Source organism: Ranitomeya imitator, chromosome 5, assembly GCF_032444005.1.
Source record: "Ranitomeya imitator isolate aRanImi1 chromosome 5, aRanImi1.pri, whole genome shotgun sequence".
Taxonomy (NCBI): Eukaryota; Metazoa; Chordata; class Amphibia; order Anura; family Dendrobatidae; genus Ranitomeya; species Ranitomeya imitator.
The window spans coordinates 136,126,673-136,144,711 of NC_091286.1; the positions used below are offsets into that span (position 1 = coordinate 136,126,673).

Sequence of the window (18,039 nt, forward strand, 5' to 3'; positions counted from 1 at the left end):
GCAGCACAAATCATTTAGTAGAAGATAAATGTATCTTACGTCAAGCCATTGATCCAAGTAGGAGTCCATATCTTTTTTTACTGGCCTTGAATCACAGCCATGGATCCGTTTTAGCTCAACTAACAAGTGTTTTCCTTTGTTGGTGAACTCATCCAGTTCTTTCTGATTTTCATTCAGGTCATTCTTAGCCGATTCATGCTTGAAAAAAAAGTAACGTAAGTTGTATTAGCGATTTCAATCTCAAAAGATCTAATATTTAGAAGAAAATGTCCAGATTTCATCATGAACATTAATCTGATTTCTAGCACACTGTTTTATTAATACTGTAAATGCATCTGTAAGAAAATAAACATCTGACTCAAACATTAATTGTCAGGTCATCAAAGGCAAATTCAATCCTTCGAACTGACAGTAAAGACCTTGGCAGGATGCATAGAAAATGATAACTAGGTATCACAAATCAAGGTGACCTCCAAGCAACACTTCTCTGCCTTTATAAATGAAAGAGTTGTCTCATAGGGACCATCCATATCCATATACTGAATAGCTCGGGACCTCAACTCCATGAGCTAAAGTAAAGAGCAGCTAACAAAAAGATCTGGCAGATTTAGGCTGCCCATGTATATCACAGATGGTAATTAAAAGAACTATGGCAATCAGATGATACCACGGAGCACCAATATTAAACCACCACTCAAGCAGTATTTTTTATTGCAGTGCTGGAGTTGTGCCACTAATCTAAGTTCCCTGACTGTAGTCCTATACTTACCAGCTGCTGTGTTCATCTTTAATCCATGCCACTCTGGTCTTTCTCCAGCAGTTTGTGACCTGCTGGATCGGTCCAGTGTGCTGGCTGGAGTGAGCCAGAGGTCAATTTTCAATGTAACTCTTTGAGAGCTTCGTTCTAGCTTTCATAGACTTACACGGCGGCACAAGACTGGAGTGGTGATGGAAAGAGCTGAAAACAGTGACAGGTGAATATAAGACTAGGGTCAGGGGTATTACGTTAGTAGTACCACTCCAGCGCTAAAATAAAAAAAAAACCACTAGAGTGGTACTGTTAAGAGGTTGTCTGTGATCAGTAAAACATTAAAATAGGTTTACTGGCCAATTAACTTATTGATATGTCCATCCTTTATCTTTCTTGAGTAGTGTCAACCACTTCAATACAATTTTGCCCAATCCAGAAAAAAATATACATTAAGGGGGCTGGCTACTATGTTTATTTTTACAAGTCTGGTTGAAGTTTTGTCAAGAACTTGTATCTATCACAGTCATACAGTAAAAAAGCATTCCATTAACAGTTTTCATTATCTCGCGCCATACATCTGGGGTATGTCCATTTTTCAGACAACTTAAGCAAGGACACATCTTTACATGCTGGTGAAGAGGCCTCCTATTAAAGTTGCTGCCGTAAAGAAAAATGTGGTGGCAAGCTTTTTAAAGCAACTTGGTTTTCTTTTTGCTTTGTAAAGTACTATGGATTTTTATCATAAACACAATATTAGATTTTATGGCTTTATCATTGCTCTACTTACCTTTGCGATAGTACGTCGAATGTCTTCCTGGTCTTTTAAAGTTGACCTAATTGTTATCATGTTTTCTGCATTCTCTATAAGTCTAGTAATAGCAGACCTCAGATGTTCATATTCCTTCATTAGGTCAATAAGAACCAAGCATTGTTCTTGACTATAATAAGACACAAATAATGCTTACAAGTAAAGATCGGCAAAGCGGAGCTTATCACAATTTATAGGCTGCAATCGCGGAAAGGATGAGATCTAGAGACCATAACCAAAGTTTTTTGTTCACCAATGCGTTTCGGCCTTTCTCAAGGTGAAAAACCAAGTGTGAACAATACAGTAACAGCGGGTTTAAAAATGCTGAAGAGCAATGAAGAATGTCAATATGGGGGAGGAGAATGAAGACAGGAAGTGGTTATGAAGGGAGGATGCAATAATCAATAAAATATTGACCAAAAAGAAAAAAATAAGATGCTGGAGAAAGATATATTAATCAAAGATCAACACATTTAATTATTGCCTTGTAAATATTTTAGCAATTAAAGATTGGTGCATTTCCACCACAGTAAGTGTCTGCTAACATAGACTGACTGACTACACGATACTACTACTGATCGGTAAAAGGTTTACGGTTGTTTAAATAAAAGTTTACACAGACCAAAGTAACCAATGTGCACAGAGCTGTCTCAAACAGACAGAGCACAGGCACTGCCATGGTTCTGGTTGTGCAACTCCTGTTCCCGGCATCGTTCCTGCGCCAAGAACGATGATCTTTTGCACAGTGCAAAAGATCATTTCATTCAATGAACGAACATTTTGCTCGTTCATTTGGTGATCCGCAGCCTTTTTACACTGCAAGATTATAACGAAATAAGCATTTTAAGAAAACTTATTACAATTATTATCCTGCGCTTTAAATGCAGCATAAGGCTGCCGTCATACTAGCAGTATTTGGTCTGTATTTTACATCAGTATTTGTAACCAAAACCAGGAGTGGGTGACAAATGCAGAAGTGGTGCATATGTTTCTGCTATACTTTTCCTCTATTTGTTCCACTCCTGGTTTTGGCTTACAAATACTTATGTAAAATACTGACCAATTACTGCTAGTGTGACGGCAGCCTAAGACATAGAGTTTAGAAGTAATGCCACTACCACTAGTGACCCAGTGATCGGTTTGAAATCCTGTCTGGTACTGTGAACTGAGAGCTAATTCCTGTATGGTTCTCTTCAACCATTTTCATGGGATATTCAAATACAGCCAGGCTAGTGGGCTCGGATTTCCCTGTTCTAGAGACATCAAATATTATTATTACTTATTATTATAGCTCCATTTATTCCATGGCCCTCTGTTGGTCTTCAACATCCCTACCATCTTGGAATTCCTTCAATCCGGTCTGGACTTGGGGCTATCGCCGACTTCCCTTAAAGGGCAGGTCTCGACCTTGTCAGTCCTCTTCCAGCAAAAAATTGCTTCAAAACCTCAGGTGAGAACGTTCTTTCAGGGAGTCTCCCACGTGGTGCCTCCCTATAGAGTACCTCTAGGGGCTTGGAACCTTAATCTGGTCCTAGGCATACTGCAGGAATCTCCCTTTGAGCTGTTGCAGGACATGTCTCTGTCTCTCCTTTCATGGAAGGTGGCTTTTCTTGTCGCTATTACGTCGATCAGACGAGTCTTGGAGTTGGCTGCCCTTTCCTGTTGGACACCGTTCCTTACATTCCACCTAGACAAGGTGGTCCTCAGACCGTCCCCTACCTTTCTTCCAAAGGTGGTGTCTTCCTTCCACCTCAACGAGTATATCGTACTTCCATAGTTTTGTCCTGCTCCGACGCACCGCGTGGAGAAGGGTCTTTACTCCCTGGATCTTGTAAGAGCCCTCAGGAAGTACGTGTCTAGGACGGCACCTTTTTGACAGACGGAAGCTCTGTTTGTGCTCCCGGCAGGACACCAGAAGGGACTGGCCGCTTGTAAGTCGACAATCACCAGATGGATTCGGTCGACTATTCAAGAGTGTCAGAGTCAAGCCTATCCCAGCGGGTATCAGGGCGCACTCCACTCGGTCGATGGGTGCTTCCTGGGCCATTCTGAATCAAGTGTTTGCAGAGCAAGTTTACAAAGCTGCGACCTTGTCTAGCCTGCACACTTTCTCAAAGCATTGCAACGTCCATACTCAGGCTTCTGCAGATGTAAGCCAGGGTAGGCGTTTTCTGCAGGCAGCGGTAGCGCACCTTTAGACAGCAGGTGCCATGAGTCTACACAGTTAGGTTGTTATTTCCCACCCAGGGACTGCTTTGGGACGTCTCATGGTCCTATGTTCCCTAATGTGGTGCTGGAGAAATAGGGATTTTTGTGATTGGTCTAGATAGGGAAGCACGACCAAACCCCGAGCGTGTAGAATGGTCATGACCGCCACCATGACCTTTGTGAAAACTCTGGTGGCGGTTTCGAGGCCAAAAGGTAAGGCCTTGAACTGAAAATGTTCCCCGCGGACAGCGAAGCGAAGGAACCTTTGGTGAGACGGGAATGGAGGGACTCGATCCTGAAATGTCGGACCTTGACAAATCTGTTTAAGAGCTTTAGGTCCAGGATGGGCCTGACTGTTCCAGATGCCTGACCCACTGTCGTGAACAACTGCAAGTCAGGTATGACGAAACAAGAGAAGGCGTCCGCCTACTCTGCTGGTGACATCCGGACGAGATTGCGAGTCATTTAGTAGAAGATCTTTGGGGTCTGGCTCCCCTAGACCCAGACCAGGGGTGTCAAACTGCATTCCTCGAGGGCCTCAAACCATGCGTGTTTTCAAGATTTCCTTAGCATTGCACAAGGTGCTGGAATCATTCTCTGCAGGTGATTAAATTATCACCTGTGCAATGGAAGGAAATCCTGAAAACATGACCTGTTTGCAGCCCTCGAAGAATGCAGTTTGACACCCCTGACCTAGACTGCGTGGAGCGGCCCCTCCAGGAGTGGTTGGGCCGGTATGAGGCCTGTGGGCTTTTGTCTCTGAGTGCAGAGAAATTAGCCGCCTCCAGGGAAACATTTACTAAGTAATCGACAGCCAAGGAAATTTGGTTAGCTAACTCTGCTATGTCAGAGGGGAGATCACTGTTCTGTAAGGCCTTATGCAGAGAGTCTGCCCAAAAAGTCACGACTTTGGCTACCCAGGTAGCGGCAAAAGAGGGGAAGAGTGCCGAGCCTGATGCCTCAAAAACTGAACGGGCGAGGCTTTCAACTAGGTGATCCATGGAATCTTTGATGGAAGATCCGTCCGGCAAGGATAGAAGAATTTTGGAGGACAAACGTGAAAGAGGGGGATCCACAGGAGTGGATTCTGTCCATTGTTTGCACAGAGCAGGAAAAAAAGGGATATTTGGACTCCAGAGATCTCTAACCTGCAAAGCATTTGTCCGGATGCTGCCTATGTCGCTGAATTATGTCCTGGAACTCCGGGTGATTGGCAAACACCCTGTGAGGACGCTGGCTCCTTTTGAAGGACACCAAATTCTCTGTATGGGAGGTAGCAGGCTCCTCATCAACCTGAAGTGACTGGCTGAGGTGTTGTGAATTCCGCTCTTGGGCTCCCTCCGGTGGTTGTAAGTGACACTTTTGTGAGTTCTGCTCTTGGGTTCCCTCCGGTCGTTTTAAGTGGTATGGCTGCTCCTTGGATTTAGCAGTCTGCAGCTGCTTCCACTGATTGTCTTTCTGCTCGGCTATTTATGCCTGGCTCTTCCCTTCAGCCAGTGCCACTTGTCAATGGTTCCTGGTTGGATTCACATCTCTTTTGGATTTCCCTGTTATCCTGACTAGTTCAGCAAAGTTAAGTCCTTGCTTGCTCTTTTCTGTCCACAGGTTGTGGACTTATCCGTTCTGTGCTTTCTATGTTTTGTCCAGCTTGTCAGTATGGATTAATTCAGTGAAGCTGGAAGCTCTGGGAAGCAGATTTACCCTCCACACCTTTAGTCAGGTGTGAAGATTTTTGTAAACTCTGTGTGGATTTTTTGTAGTTTTTTATACTGACCGCACAGTATTCCATCCTGTCCTATCTATCTAGCTAGACTGGCCTCCTGTGCTACATCCTGGTTTCATTCTGTGTATGTCTTTTCCCTCTCCACTCACAGTCATTACTTGTGGGGGGCTATCTATCCTTTGGGGATTTTCTCTGAGGCAAGATAGTTTTCCTGTTTCTACCTTTAGGGGTAGTTAGTTCTCAGGCTGTGATGAGGTGCCTAGGGAGTGTCAGGAGCATCCCACGGCTACTTCTAGTGTTGTGTTGAGCTTAGGGACTGCGGTCAGTACAGGTACCACTTCCTTCAGAGCTTGTCCCATGTTGCTCCTAAACCACCAGTTCATAACATTGAGGGCCTCAACGAGACTATCTATAGTAGTCTGATAACCTGGCGACTCTAGATCAAGGGGCCCATCAGACTCAGGTTCAGAGTCCCGGTCGCTACAGGTGCCAGGAGAGCGAGAAGGAGAGCTAACTGACGCCGAGGCACCAGAAGTCCTGGGGGACGAGCTACCAACCCGCTTCCTAGATGCCCGCTTGTGTGCAGAATGAGAGCGGCCCCTGCAGGCCGAAGATTCCCCTGTTGTAGGGGAACTTTCTTGGGCAGGCGGATCTGTGCTCCTGCTCCTGGATGGATCCTGGAGGGACTCGATCACTTTAGTCAAGGAAGCCATATGTACTGTATGTGTTTTAGAGGACTTTTGGGGGGTTTTAGGTAGAGACATGATGAACCTCGTTAACCTCCAAAAGGAGCTGCAGGGATGCTGCAGCAGAATAGATCAGTGCAGCACTTTATGTGCAGCTGAAAATTACCAGAGCACTTTGAGTGCAGCTGCCAGAGTATGGCTATATGAAGGGGGGACCTGCGGTAGTGTGGCAGGGCACTTACCCAGGTCTTATGCCCATGTGCCCCAGCGGAGTTGCTTTACCGGTGTTAAGGAGGACCAAAGATGGCCGCCGAGAGTTCAAAGCCGCTTCTCGCAGTGTCCGAGAAGTGCCAGACCGGTGGGCGTGTTCTGCGGGCGTGACGCCGCTGTGGACGGCGTTTCTCCTGCCTGCGGCCTAGTCTAAGGCTGATGCCGGGGTCTAAATTAGAAGAGTCCAGCCGCTGGGCCGGCGATGCACTCGGGAGCCCCCACCCGCCGCCGAAAACTCACCGCAGGAGCTGGTCGCTGGAAGCAGTAAGAGGGAGGACGATGCAGGAGCCTTTGATCCATCATTCCCTTTGCTGGGGAGGTGGAGAGGGACCATACAGAGCCATGCAGCACCGCTGTTAAGACAGTGGTGGTGCAGAGGGGAGCAGTCGGACGCCATGGCAAGGGGGTACTCTGTGTACCCTAAGGGTTCGCTCCCCTAGGATTTCACAGGGCTGTGTCCGGCTGTGGCATCCCACGTCGCAGCAGAGGGTACGGGGAGGCGACACTCACCATGCTCACCTGTAATGTCCACACGGTGTAAGGAATTTAAGAGAGAGTAAGCTTTAACTGTATTTTATTCTTCTCTTTTCCTCCAGCCCACAGCATAACGGCAGCATAAGATTTTCTCCTCAGGCCAGAACTGAAACTGAAACTCTACTCAACTCCCGCCCTCGCTTTCTTAAAGAGACAGATCTAATTCTTATACATTACATCATCCCCCCCTTTTTATATATATATATATATATATATATATATATATATTTTAACAACCTAAAACAAATATTGACAATGTAACAACACGAAAATGTCCAAGAAAAAACATATGTCTGTATTGTCTTATTCCCCTTTTTTTTAATCTATATCTCTTCAATAAGTCTCGATGGAGCCCTTCTTTCCCATGTAGGGTAATGTCTGGGTTCATTGGGGGTGTCCAATGCTGACGGATCAGTCACCTCTTGTTGGTCCTCTCCACCGTCGGGTATCAAATCTTCCACTGGTGGGAGTTCATTACCATTGTTCTGCGGTATAATTTTAAAATGTGAGGAATTTCGAGTGATGGAGTGTCCGTCTCGCTCAGCCGTGACCATACTGCCTTTCCTCTCAGTAACATTATATTTTGCAGGACTATATACAGCTGAGGTTTTGTTGGTTGATTTTTGACGCACAACAACCATATCACCTCTTTTGATGGCACATGGCTGTGCCCGTCGCCTTCTGTCTGCATAAAGTTTCATGGCTTGCTTGTTAAAGAAATCCGTTGATCGCACTGAAGATTCATTTGGTAAGGGATGACTGGTCACATCAGGGATCCGTGTACGAAGAGTTCTGCTGAACATTAGATGAGATGGCGCAGCATTAGTGGTGGAATGTGGCGTGTTGCGGTAATTGCGCAGGAATTTGTATAGTGACTGTTTCAGTGAGGTGTGCTCCAGGCTAGCTGCCTTGATTCGTTTCCCCATGGTGCGCATGAAACGTTCTACGATTCCATTAGCTTGCGGCCAGCAAGGTGTGATTTTTCTGTGGCTGAACCCCAAGTATTCAGAAAACTGTGCAAACACATGTCCATTGAATGGAGGTCCATTATCTGTTTTGACCACTCTTGGAATGCCATATGCAGAGAATATGTCGTCCAGTTCTGGTATGACACTATTAGCAGACGTTGAAGAGATGAATGAAATGACAGAGTATCTAGAATATTAATCAATTGTTACTAGAATGTATTGGCCATTTGGTAATGGTCCATATATGTCGACTGCCACTTCCTCCCATACAGCAGTAGGTAACGGAGACATTTGTAATGGCTCTGGAGTTGATGATGGAGTAATTAATTGACAAGTGGAGCAATGTCCAATCTTCTCTTCCACCAATTTATCCATATTTGGGAACCACACTTTTTCTCTGAGTAACTTTTTTGTGCCAACAATTCCTAGATGACCTTCGTGTGCTATCTGTATGACTAGGTTGCGCAAGGCCTTAGGTACAACCAGTTTGGTACCACGAAGGATGAGTTGATCTTCAGTGACTGATAATTCCTCACGTACATTTGAAAATAGTTTTAACTCTTTCAGATCAATCCCCTCTTCAGGAAATTTTTTCTTTTGAATTTCATGCCACCTTCTATTTTGGATAATTTGTATTAAGGCACAGAGTGTCTTGTCACTTGTTGTCGTATTCACAAACTGATCAACAGAAAGTGCTTTTGGCACGGCGTGAGCTGCAACAAAGTGGATGTATTCTTCAATGGAGGAATGCACAGGTAAATCATCATTCGTGGGATGTCTTGAGAGATAATCAGCCGGATTGCTGTATTTTCCAGGTTTGTGAACAATTTTGTAATTAAAGTCCTGTAGACAAAGACCACATCGTTCAATCCGTGCTGGCATTTTAGCTCGGGGATTTCAAAAAATTGTAAGGAGAGCTTGATGATCTGTGACAATAGTGAAGGGAGCGCCATACAGAAATAAATGAAAGTGTTCACATCCCCAGACGACTGCCAAGCTTTCTTTTTCAGGTTGTGAATATTTTCTTTCAGTGCTTGTTAAGCTTTTACTTGCATAAGAAATGATGTGGGGACTTTGATTGTCATCCTTGTATTGTGCTAAAATTGCACCCAGTCCCACAGGACTAGCATCCACAATCAGTTCAGTTCGAAGAGCTGGATCAAAATAGGCCATGGTGGTTGTTGAGCAGAGTTCGTTTTTGATTGTTTCAAAAGAGGCCTGACAGTCTTGGGACCATTGAAAAACGCAATTTTGTTTCGTAAGTTCCCTTAATGGAGTGCTGATTGTCGAAAAATTTGAAATATATCTAGCACAGTAACTTGCCATTCCAAGAAAAGAGCGCACTTCACTGGCATCCTGTGGAATTGAAGCTGCTCTGATGGATTCCACTTTCTTGGGATCAGGTCGTACTCCTTCCGCCGAGAAAATGTGACCATAGAACTCCAATGAATTTTTACCAAATTCGCATTTTTCTTTGTTTAAAGTGAGTCCAGCAGAGAGCAGACATTCAAAGATAGCATATAGAGCACGATTATGTTCAGCTTGAGTTTTCCCAAAAACCAGTATGTCATCACTGTAATTAAAGGCATTTGGAATATGTTGAATGACGCTCCTTATCGTATCCTGAAAAATTTCTGCTGCTGAGCAGACCCCAAACGTCAATCTTTTGTATCTTCTGAGACCCACATGGGTGGAAAATGTTGTTAAGTATCTGGATTCTGGACTCAATTCTAATTGATGATAGCCCTTGAGGTCGAGCTTTGAAAAAACAGTTGCTCCATTTAATAAATGAATAATGTCATGAATTGTGGGTGAGATGTGTCTTTCCCTTTGAATAGCAGTGTTGGGCAGGCGCATGTCAACACACAGTCTTACCTGCTCTGGAGTCTTTGGTTTTGGAACTACCACAAGTGGAGAGACCCACGGAGTGGGACCAGAAACAGTTTCAATGACATCATCATCCATGAGTAATTGGAGTTCCTTTTCTACCTTCTTTCTCAGGTGAAATGGAATACGCCTGTGAGCCTGGGCTACTGGACGGACACTGTCATCCACATGAAGATGCACTTGAGAGTCCTTTAATTTTCCTAGTCCACTAAAAAGGGAGGGAAAACTATTCACCATGGCTTGTACATCCAGGTCCGCAGGGTCAGTTATGGTATGAACAATCTGGATGAGTCCTAGCTTCAAGGCAGTGTGATAGCTGAGAAGACAGCCTCCGGATCCTTGTAATGTGTGAAAAGTGGTTTTCTGCCTATTTTCTTTATAGCTAAGTTCAGCATCAAATTGTCCCATTGTAACTAGAGGTGTTTTAGATCCATATGGGAAGATTTTAGTATGCACTTGCTGTAAGGCTGGCTTTGTTTTCAACTGTTCATAAGTATTGCTGTCTATGATATCCACCGAAGCTCCTGTATCTATTGTAAAGGTGATATCCGTGTTGCAGATGGTGAGTGTAATACATGGAGCCTGCACTGAGCCAGTGACAGAAGTTGTGAACACATAGTTCTCAGCCACAGACATTTCTCCTATATCCTGATTTACCATTTTTATATTTGCAGGCTTTGTCATTGGCAGGGGAGACTTGTTGGGCGCTGATTTGCAGACAACTGCAAAATGGTTCCCTTTTCCACATTTACTGCAAGTTTGTCCTATAGCTGGACATTTGTTCATGTGGTGAGGGAAATCTTGTCCACATCTATAACATTTCTTCTGTTGCGGGGCCTGCTTGCCTTGTGCACTGTTATGTTTGAGATTATGCACATGTAAATGATCCCCACTCTCCATTGCAGTTGCCTGATGATCTGCTATCTCTATAGCATGGGCCATCTTGAGTAAATCATGCAGAGAGAGATCCTGCTGCAGAGCTTTACGCCTTATGGTATTAGACGAGCAGGTGACAATTACTTGAGTTAGGATTTCATCATCTACGTCAGTAAATGCACACCCATGTGCTAGTTCTTTTAGCCGGGTGACATAGGTGTCTATGGATTCTTCTGGAAGCTGCTTAGCAATCCTGAACTTGTATCTTTCATATCTGATGTTTTGTTTAGGGTTGAAGTAGTCAGTGAGAGCTTTGGAGCATTTGCTGTACGTGTCTGTCTCCGCTGCTGGTAATGTGCTGTATATGTCATAGACTCCTGTGCCCGCACAATGCAGGAACACGGCTGGACACAAGGGGGGGGGGGGGGTAACGCTGGACACAGGGGGTGGGGTAAAGCTGGACACAGGGGGGGGTAAAGCTGGACACAGGGGGGGGGGTAAAGCTGGACACGGCTGGACACAGGGGGGGGGGTAAAGCTGGACACAGGTGGGGGGGTAAAGCTGGACACAGCTGGACACAGGGGGGGGTAAAGCTGGACACGGGGGGGGTAAAGCTGGACACGGCTGGACACAGGGGGGGTAAAGCTGGACACGGTTGGACACAGGGGGGGGTAAAGCTGGACACGGCTGGACACAGGTGGGGGGGTAAAGCTGGACACGGCTGGACACAGGGGGGGGTAAAGCTGGACACGGCTGGACACATGGGGGGGGTAAAGCTGGACACGGCTGGACACAGGGGGGGTAAAGCTGGACACAGGGGGGGTAAAGCTGGACACGGGGGGGTAAAGCTGGACACGGAGGGGGGGTAAAGCTGGACACGGGGGGGTAAAGCTGGACACGGGGGGGGGGGCAAAGCTGGACACGGGGGGTAAAGCTGGAAACGGGGGGTAAAGCTGGACACGGGGGGGTAAAGCTGGACACGGGGGGGTAAAGCTGGACACGGGGGGGGTAAAGCTGGACACGGGGGGGTAAAGCTGCACACGGGGGGGTAAAGCTGGACACGGGGGGGTAAAGCTGGACACGGGGGGGGCGGTAAAGCTGGACACGGGGGGGGCAGTAAAGCTGGACACGGGGGGGCAGTAAAGCTGGACACAGGGGGGGGGGCAGTAAAGCTGGACACAGGGGGGGGGCAGAGTGCTGGACACAGATGGGGCAGAGTGCTGGTCACAGATGGGGCAGAGTGCTGGACACAGATGAGGCAGGATTGGAAACAGATGGGGCAGAGTGCTGGACACAGATGGGGCAGGATTGGACACAGATGGGGCAGAGTGCTGGACACAGATGGGGCAGAGTGCTGGACACAGATGGGGCAGAGTGCTGGACACAGATGAGGCAGGATTGGACACAGATGGGGCAGAGTGCTGGACACAGATGGGGCAGAGTGCTGGACACAGATGAGGCAGGATTGGAAACAGATGGGGCAGAGTGCTGGACACAGATGGGGCAGAGTGCTGGACACAGATGGGGCAGAGTGCTGGACACAGATGGGGCAGAGTGCTGGACACAGATGGGGCAGAGCGCTGGACACAGATGGGACAGAGTGCTGGGCACAGATGGGGCAGAGTGCTGGGCACAGATGGGGCAGAGTGCTGGACACAGATGGGGCAGAGTGCTGGACACAGATGGGGCAGATTGCTGGACACAGATGGGGCAGAGTGCTGGGCACAGATGAGGCAGGATTGGAAACAGATGGGGCAGGATTGGACACAGATGGGGCAGAGTGCTGGGCACAGATGAGGCAGGATTGGAAACAGATGGGGCAGGATTGGACACAGATGGGGCAGAGTGCTGGACACAGATGGGGCAGAGTGCTGGACACAGATGGGGCAGAGTGCTGGACACAGATGGGGCAGAGTGCTGGACACAGTGGCAGGGGCAGAGTGCTGGACACAGATGGGGCAGAGTGCTGGACACAGTGGCAGGGGCAGAATGCTGGACACAGTGGCAGGGGCAGAATGCTGGACACAGTGGCAGGGGCAGAATGCTGGACACAGTGGCAGGGGCAGAATGCTGGACACAGTGGCAGGGGCAGAATGCTGGACACAGTGGCAGGGGCAGAATGCTGGACACAGTGGCAGGGGCAGAATGCTGGACACAGTGACAGGGGCAGAATGCTGGACACAGTGACAGGGGCAGAATGCTGGACACAGGGGCAGACTGTGAGACCCGGGGGGCAGAATGCTGGACATTGGGGCAGAATGCTGGACATGGGGCAGAATGGAGATACGGGGCATGATTGGAGACACGGGGCAGGATGAAAGACATGGGGGCATGACTGGAGACAGATGGGGGAGGATTGGAGACAGATGGGGCAGAATGGAGACAAGTGGCAGGATTGCAGACACGGGGGCATGGTTGGAGACATAGGGGGCAGAATGGAGACATGGGGCATGATTCGAGACAGATCGTGCAGGATCATGGGGCAGGATGGATATGATGGAGACAGATGGGGCCGGATGGAGAGATCATATGGGGTAGAATGGATACTCATGAGGGCAGGATGGGAGAACATATGGCTGACGCCAGGAATGAGACACACGGTGGCCAGGATGGGGAATATTATTACCATAGGGGCTAATTTAGGGATATTATTACTGCAGTGATGTATTTATTTTATTTTTTGAGTATACTGTTTTAAATGAGGGGGCGGTCCTGTTACTGTATAGAGTGACACTATGTTGCCTCTTTTTCTTCATGTGGTGTAATGTAGAAGTTGTGAAAAAGTAAGTAATGTATTCTACAAGCGGAGCTCGAGATAACTGTGTTATTTCCTGCAGAGACGAGCCCTGGCTGGATGAAATGATGGCGGTCTGTGCTGGATGAAGGACTTCACCTAGAGACGTCACTGGTGAGTCAGTGTGTTTCCTATACACTGACACTATACACTGTATACTATATACAGAGCTCCTGTGTATAATTTCACTAGTGATCACTGTATTATCTGTACACATACACTGCATACCAAGTACAGATCTCCTGTGTATAATGGCACTTATGGTGATAGTATGGTGCTTTTTTTTTAATTACTGATCAGAATTGTAGTATTCAGTCACTATGTGGTGGTAATATGTGGTCTGGCCATGGTGTTGTGGTATTTGTTCCTTGTATGTGATATTATTCGATCACTGTGGTGGTAATATGTCATCTGGTCATAGTGTAGTGGTATTTGTTCTTTGTATGTGATATTATTGGTCATTTTAAAAATTGAAAAATAAATAAAAATATACCTAAATTGTATTGCATATTTTAACAAATATTTAATAGGTTACAGCAGAGTAGGGCCCGGCCAAAAGTGTCTACCGTGTTATGGTGGCAGCTTAAAAAAATCTTTTGACCAAAACAAAAGCTGCAGCTATATGTGTGATCTGGTGATGGGAACTGTTAATGTGTGATAGGTGAGAAGTGGAGATTTTCCAAGAGAGAGCGGTGGGACTGTGGACAGTTCGTGGGGTGGAGCCTGGAGGCGGGGCTGGGGTGGAGCCTGGGCGGAGTCTCAAGGGGGCCCCGAAAATTTTGCCAGTATGGGGCCCCGAAATTTCTAGTGGCAGCCCTGCACTCACCTGTTGATGTTTGGGGGAGATCGGCCCCTTGAAAGGGTCCGTCGCCCCAGTCTTCCTCTTGCGCAAAACATTTGTTAAAAAAATTAAAATTTAAAATAAAAATAAAGAAAATGTGGTCTGAATAGCAGACCCCAGTGTGCCTCCTACGGACACTAAGCTTAAACTGGTGCTATCAGGAGCCAGTGGTTGGTGTATACTGCAGAGGAGGAGTTAACCCTTTTTGTATTTACTTAGTGTCAGCCTCCTAGTGGCAGCAGCATACACCCACGGTCCTGTGTCCCCCAATATGGCGCTGGAGAAAAACAGCATGAGCTCGAGATTCCAGAAATCTCATTTACTTTGTGGGTACAGTAAAACACTGCATGAGAGAAAAAAACAGGGCACAAACACAATATGTGAACATAGCCTAAAAAAGTACGTTTACAGGCTAGCTATTAAATAGCAGGTGTCATCTATACTGGCTAGTAATGATTTATTCTTTTTAGTAGGTGGGGTCCTTGGTTCAAATCCCACCAAGGACAACATCTGCAAGAAGTTTGAGTGGTTTCCTCCAACACTCTAAAAGACAGAGTGAGGTTGTTTGTAAAGTGCAGAGGAAATTAATGGCGCTCCTTTATGTTTACCTTTCACTAATGAGCTTGTTAGCATCTTCCCAAGTCATGATTAGACCATTCAGCTCTTTGTCTGCTTCTGCAGCCATGGATAAATCTTTCTGGGCGATCTGCTTCGCTTTGTCCATAAGCCAATGCTTTTCATGCTGGTAGGAGTTAATTTCTTCCTCCAGTTCATTGAAAAACTTTAATCTGTATTCAACAGTATAAAAGTAGTTATAGGCAATTGTAAGAAATTGGTCATAGGACAAACACCTAATGATAATGTTAAACCAGTGAATGCAAATGCACTGCTTAGTGCCAATTTAAAGTTAGAGACCTGTAGATACAAATCACATACTGGGCAAAGCATCATTTTGTTAGCTGAATAAGCCATCTTTATAATTCATCTAAGCTAATTCTTATGTCTCTGGTTCTTAAATATAAATTACCAAACAGGATTTCTACAAGTGCCATCCTTACTTGGAATCTGAAGACTTTGACAACTCCTTCTATTCTTTTTTTTTTTTTTTTTACTAACGAATCTACCATTGATACATGATCATACATTTATGCTTGGCTAGTATAGAACATCTGCTTAACTTAAAAAATATAATCCATCCTACTCTTATATGAAGGAGAGGCTGTGGTCCATGTATGGTAGGACACTCACTTTGACTTCATTGTCTAGAAAACTACACTTGTAATCATCTCTTCTACCATGCTAGCTTTACCCTGTTTTAGACATTTCAACTTCCCTGTGCTGTGTAGTGACCCATATAATCCTGGCTGCTGTATTACTGATTGCCAGATCCTGAACTCCACTACTATGCTCTCAATTCAAGTAAATTTTGTTCAGTTTGGACGAGGAGAATGATGGCGCCCCATATAAACTGAATCAATATCCTTTGCATGGTCAAATTTCCTTCTCTCCTTCTGAGTCTTAGATATAATATATCCAAATGAAGAAGAAAGTAGCAACACTTCCGTTATGTGACGAAGAAACCTTAGTCCTTTATTTCCAAAATATATTCATGGACAAGGCAATCAAAGCGGAGACAGTGCAAGTAAAAGGACGACGGCCGTTTCGCGTTAAACACGCTTCCACGGGTCCAGATATTTGTGCCATTCATTGTTTCTTCTATTTGGACTTAGATATAATATACACGGTCTCAGGATATTGTATAGTTTATGCACATACTGTATGCGTCTTACTGCAACTTTATTTTACATAATCCTTGTGAGAAAAGCAATGAGGGCACTCACCAGTCTTCAAAAATCACTTCTTTATTAATCACAACTCCAGATAAAATTCATGGCCGGGGGAGAGGGAGCCGAAACTCTTGCTCACACGAGCTTCGGCTCCCTCTCCCCCGGCCATTTTTCTGAAGGAGGCTTTCATACATTTAAGAATATTTAGCATGCTTCTGGGTATCTAGTTTATTATTTTTTGGACATATTTCTTGCCAATGTTATGATATATTTGGTTTATTAGTACGTTTCTTAAATGATTCACATCTCTTCAATCACTAAAAAGGGGGAAGAAGGCTTTTTGCCTCTTACATCAGTAATTCTTGGTCCAATTATGGATTATTATATCATCTAGATTTTTTGATGTTTTATCTTTTAGTCTGACCTCTCCCATACTACTGTGCATGAATCAACTTGATAATTTACTACAGATAATTATCTAATTAAAAAGGATTAAGACATTTTTTACATTGAACAAGTCATTGACCGAATTAAGCTAGGTGTCAAATTATACTTTTTTGTGCCCCGACATCCCAGTGCAGTGTTATCTGAGATAAGAAAACCTTTGTTCGATCTTTAAAATTTTCTACAATAATTATTAATACTGCTTAGTAGAATCTACCAACTAAAGACAGTACAGTGTCACCCAAAAGCTTATTGAAATGATGCCAAATAATGGATATGTGTTGTGTTATAACATTACCTTTGCTGAAGAGCCTGTAATGTTGGCTCTTTCATCACGTCACCATCTGCCTTTTCTTCAATATCTTCAATTGTCTTGAGCAGCTTCTCCCTACAATCAATGAATGATTTCCAGAGTGCTCCAAGAGCTTCTGCTTCACTGAGTTTTGTTCCCAGAAACTTTTGAACCTTTTCCAGTTCCATATTCAGGTTATCAGCCAGAGCCCTGCAGGATGTCCTCTGCTCAGAAGTGGAGCTTTTAAGGTGGTACTGAGCTTTGGTAAGAGCTGTATCTAATCCTACTGACAGCGCTATTAATTCATCAATGTCCTGAGCAACTCTATCTATATCTTTCTCCAGAGTCTCAGATTTGTCTTTATTTAGGTTGCTTGCATCTTCAACTTTTTCCTTTAAGTTACAGAGGACAATTAAGGATTCTTGGTGTACTTTCAAGAAGGAGCCCAACTTGGAGAGGGATTCCTGTCGTCGCTCAGTAATCTGTAGTGCTTCTTCATATAACTGAACAGAGTCTGTGACCCGTCCTTCCAACACAAAGTGGTCAACTGGAAATGTGAGAGAGCACAACTTTTTGAGCTGGGCCTTCAAATGGTCTATTTCCTGCTGCTGTCTTTTCACCTTTGCTATATTGTTCTGGAAATAATAGTAGACATCATTTTGGATACAGACAGTGCATAAAATATATCTATTGAAAGGTTAAACTTGTCGTGTTACTGGGGCCTATAGAGTCACTCATTGTTTACAGTGCATATGAAGCTCTTCCACAGTCTCGTATTTTATGACAAGCTGCTGTTCTATGACTATGTCTTCATTGGGTTTTTGGGCATGTATAGCTCTCTAGACAAACATGCTAAAAAATGGCAGACAAAGGCCAAATCAGTGTTCAGTTGGTCTCCATGTGGCAGATATACATCAGTATACTGCAAAAACAGATATTGTATAGTGCAATAGAAGAAGAAGATAGGGGCACCTTTATTTCCCACAGTTCCAGTAATGTCTTATTAGATAAAAATACTGGAAAGTTAGGTCAAATTTTGGTATGCCTGCTATAAGAACCAAGATCTATCAAATATAGAGGAGTTTCCAGATTCTTACATTGATAATTCCTCCATCATCATTATGCAACCCATTTCTCTAAATGGAGATTGTCCCTATACAATGTGTATTT

The 18,039-nt window shown here is 45.0% G+C and overlaps 1 protein-coding gene across 1 annotated transcript in view; it reads right to left on the reverse strand.

The window, feature by feature from the left end:
• Positions 1-18,039, reverse strand: part of SYNE1 (spectrin repeat containing nuclear envelope protein 1) — a 493,169-nt gene that overhangs the window by 290,629 nt on the left and 184,501 nt on the right. Inside the window, exons 38-41 of the mRNA XM_069769177.1 lie at positions 16,876-17,504; positions 14,955-15,134; positions 1,539-1,689; positions 40-198 (exon numbers count right to left, since the gene is read on the reverse strand). Of these exons, the coding sequence (XP_069625278.1) occupies positions 40-198; positions 1,539-1,689; positions 14,955-15,134; positions 16,876-17,504 (1,119 nt within the window). The remainder of the gene's footprint in view (positions 1-39; positions 199-1,538; positions 1,690-14,954; positions 15,135-16,875; positions 17,505-18,039) is intronic.